Below are 4053 nucleotides of genomic sequence, written 5' to 3'. Positions count from 1 at the left end.
GTCACGCATCCAGACGTGGAGTCAAGATCTCTGCCTTGACTCCACGGTCAAGATCGTCCTCCTGCCTGACGACCTGGGAGAAAGGAAGCCCCTCACCTGATAGAAGTGTATTCTTTTGCAACCTTTAATGTCTGCGCAACGAGGGTTTCCTTCTCAGTGCATTCATGGTCCTTGTGTGCTGATCTCTTCCTGTCGGGATCCCTCTGCATGTCTCCCTACACACACGGACTCTCACATGAGGGTCTTAATAAACCCAGTACCGATCTGCACACCACACGCTGTCCGTGTCCTCGTACGGCATGCGCGACCTAAGGGTTTCTGTACGGGTCACAGGCCACATACGTTGATTATCCTTGTGGAGACTCCTAGCCTGCCCCCACAAATTCCCATCTCCATTGGAGGATGAGGGGATCTAGGGACCGTTATGTCCCAGAGCTGACAGGGAAGCACTCAGGCGCCAGGCTGCGTCTCCTGCCCTTGCTCAAGGGCGCTCACGTACCCACGAGCAGGCGAGCTCGGCAACAGCCTGGGCCAGAGCACCAGCAAGATGCTGGTCCGAGGGTCTTCGAGGCCCGCAGAAGTCCCCTTGTCCTGTAGATGCGGGGGATATCTGGGACAAAGTGGTAGACTCCCGGGTGCCACGAGGCAGGCACCTCCAGCCCAGTGTCAGGGCAGCCGCCTTGCCCTTTAGAGCTCTGGGGAACACGGGGACCCTTTCGCGGAAGTCGGCGCCATCCTGTCCAACATACACTCCTCCTGCTCAGAGACAGGGGAGCCTGCGGAGGCCTCGTGCCCGTGGGCCCCGTCTGCACACGCACATCTTCCGTGGTCATGGAAGGCCCATTCTGGTTGGGCCTCCTGGTCTCAGGACCTCTTGGGGTGGGGGGGGGGGTGTGGCGGTCTCAGGCAGTTTTGTGCCAAACACGTCGTGCTCCCCAACTGGCAGGCCATATGGCGTCGGGATAAGGAAGGACGGGTGACGTCACGGACCGAGAGCCCCTGTGCTGGGTGTGTGTGTTGACGTGGAGTAATCCGTGACCTCGGAAGCGCGGAAGAGAAGCAAACGACCGCGGCATCTGGGGAAGGAACTGTGAAGCGCTGGAGGGAAGCCAACGGGCCTCTTCTGGGGATGGGTGGTGGTGAGACCCATGTGAGGAAGAAGAAAGAGAAAAGAGCCTGGGCCTTCACCGGAGTCCCGACACATCCAAGGCAGGCGCCTCTGGTCCCACACTGATGCGTGATGCTGCCTCGGCGCTCAGGGATGTGAGGCTGGCTCCAGGCTCTGACGGGAAGGGCAGATGAAGGCCCTGGGTCACTTCCCGGGAGCAGTGGAGGGACCTCTGAGGACCTGGGAAGGCTTCTGTCCGGGGCACCCACCAGCCCTGCAGACCAGCTATCCAGGAGGCTCTGAACAGACTGCCAACACCACACTTGCCTCTTGCTGGTGCTTAGGAGTTGGGGGCTTGTGAGCTGTGCTGAGAAACGGACAGGACCTGGCTTGCTCCCTACTTGCTACGTACCGGCCAAATGCTTCATGGACATTTTCTTGACTCCTTGAAGTAATTTTCAACTTAGGGCTCAAGGTTCCCACTGCAGGGATCAGGAAATCAAGACTGAGATGGGCATAGTCATGTCAGAGGATGGTACCTCCCAGAAGCGACACTGAAGAACAGCCACCAGGCACGGAGCTTCCTTGGAGAGGGCAGATCTCACTGGCTGGAGTGCGGGAAAGCCACGCAGGGAAGATGCACTGCGAGTGCAGGGTCCCAGCTTGCACGGGAAGCTTATAGCCGAGAGCGAGATCAGAAAGGATGCAATACACTCATTGGGATTCCCCTAATTCAGCAACAGGGGAGCTGGCATCTCTATCAACCGACTCTCCAGAAGCACTGGTTGAGCATTTCGCTCAGCGTCGCATGCACTGGCACGGCGACATTCTGCTGCGCCACGGAAACGGCCAAGAGGCCTGGAGATGCGGATCTGCTGGGTAGAAGTTGTCCCGAACACAGGAAGATCCGAGATTCACGGCTGGCATATTGAAGGCGCCATCCACAGTCTACGGTCTTCGGCACTCAGACCCAGTATTTCCTTCTTCACGATGGTGGACAGGCACCAGTTGTACAAGAGGAAGACACAGGAGGAAGACGAAGGAAAAGACGAGGAGCGGGGGGAGGGTGGGAGAGAGCGAGGTAGGGAAGGACGGAGAGGACGGAGGGAAGAGGGAGGAAGAGAAAACGAGAACTGTATTCGCAGTGACACGGAGTCACTTGCTTGGCTGGTTCCCAAGGTGAGGACCAGAGTCTCCAACTCATCCCGCGATCCCCCGAACTGCCCCACTTATATCACGGAAAGTCCCACATCCTGGAAAAGCCCTCGTTTCTGCGTGACCCGGGACTGCTGTCTCTCAGGAAGTTCGGTGACTGCTGCTTGCTTCGTCTGGGTGGACTGCTGCTCTTTCTATCGCCCTGCTGGATTCTGCCTCCACAGATGGAAGAGATGAACTCGGATGTCCTGCAGCCGAGAGTCTTTGATCGAACTGGGATGTGCAGGTGGGGCGGGGGTGGGGGGGCGGCTCCAAGAGACAGATGCCTGTGGGAGTCTGGAATCAGGCTTTGTGGGGAAACCGACTTGGGCTCAGGCATGATTTCGGTTCATCGCTGGGCATACTGCCAGGCCCTCACGAGGCATGTTGCCAGTCTACATGTAACCCAGGGACCAGCGCCGGGGAAGGACCGCTAATCTGACTCGCCAGCCTCTTCCCAGGCCAGTGGGACTTAGAGCACACGATGAAGTTCATAGAGCAGGAATGCAGATGCTGATGGGACCACCGTGTTTTCATCTGAAATGTTTCCACGAGGTATTCTCAATTAAGAAACACATTAAGCACTTATTGGCTAAAGATTCCTAACATGAGGGGGAAAACAACTTCCTCTTCTTCAGTTCCCGCATCACCAGGAAAGCGACGTCAACAACGGCAAGGAAGTCATGCCCATTGGTCCAAATGTGGGGACCCAGTGCATAAAATCCCCACAAGAGGACGAGACAAAAGAATCTGAGGAACTCACCTCTGAACAGAAGCTGCCCCTCCACGTGTGACACCATGACCGAATCGTGCTGCTCCCCTTGCTGCCAGCCTACGTGCTGCAGGACCACGTGCTGCAGGACCACCTGCTGCCAGCCCAGCTGCTGCGGGTGCGGCGGCGGCGGCTGTGGACAAGGCGGCTGCGGGTCCAGCGGCTGTGGGTCCTGCTGCTGCCAGCCTTGCTGCTGCCGCCCAACTTGCTACCAGACCACCTGCTGCAGGACCACCTGCTGCCGGCCCAGCTGCTGCGGCTGTGGACAAGGCGGCTGCGGGTCCAGCTGCTGTGGGTCCTGCTGCTGCCAGCCTTGCTGCTGCCGCCCAACTTGCTGCCAGACCACCTGCTGCAGGACCACCTGCTGCCCGCCCAGCTGCTGTGTGTCCAGCTGCTGTCAGCCCAGCTGCTGTGGGTCCAGCGGCTGTGGACAAACTTGCTGTGGCTCCAGCTGCTGTCAGCCAGCCTGCTGCACCCCTGTGTACTGCAGGAGGACCTGCTACCACCCCACCTGTTGCTGCTTGCCCGGATGCCTCGCCCAGGGCTGTGGATCCAGCTGCTGCTAGCCTGCTTGCCACCCACACTGCTGCCATAACGCCTGCTGGAGGACCGCCACATACCCACGGCGGCCGCGGCCACCCTTGCTGCGTGTCCAGCTGCTGACACACGTCCCAATGACAGCTGCCTCACCAGGAACCCACAACGGCACACAGCACTGATTGGCCAGCGGGGAAACGGACACTGCCAAACGTTGCTGAAAGCCAGCATGCAGTCGCCAACCTTTCGGCTACTCATCTGCCTGTTCAAAACCTTGGGAATCGGCTTGAGGAAGTGTGGACCACTTCTCCTGATTCTCTTCTTCCTCAGGTCTTGGGAGTCCCCTGCCAGCGTCACGCATCCAGACGTGGAGTCAAGATCTCTGCCTTGACTCCACGGTCAAGATCGTCCTCCTGCCTGACGACCTGGGAGAAAGGAAGCC

At 58.9% G+C, this 4053-nt stretch overlaps 1 protein-coding gene across 1 annotated transcript; it reads left to right on the top strand.

Annotated features, from left to right (window-relative positions):
* Positions 1-3100: 3100 nt before the first annotated feature.
* Positions 3101-3640, top strand: LOC308356933 (uncharacterized protein; the record flags this gene model as incomplete). The annotated part of the gene is made up of 1 exon (XM_080826327.1): positions 3101-3640. One exon carries the CDS (start codon positions 3101-3103, stop codon positions 3638-3640), a length of 540 nt encoding a protein of 179 aa, XP_080682453.1.
* Between the last annotated feature and the right edge of the window lie 413 nt (positions 3641-4053).

The sequence above is a fragment of the Martes martes genome (genome assembly GCF_963455335.1).
Source record: "Martes martes genome assembly, chromosome: 16".
Lineage (NCBI taxonomy): Eukaryota > Metazoa > Chordata > Mammalia > Carnivora > Mustelidae > Martes > Martes martes.
Note: the sequence above shows the minus strand (reverse complement) of the source record. Positions and strands in the feature narration are given on the sequence as shown.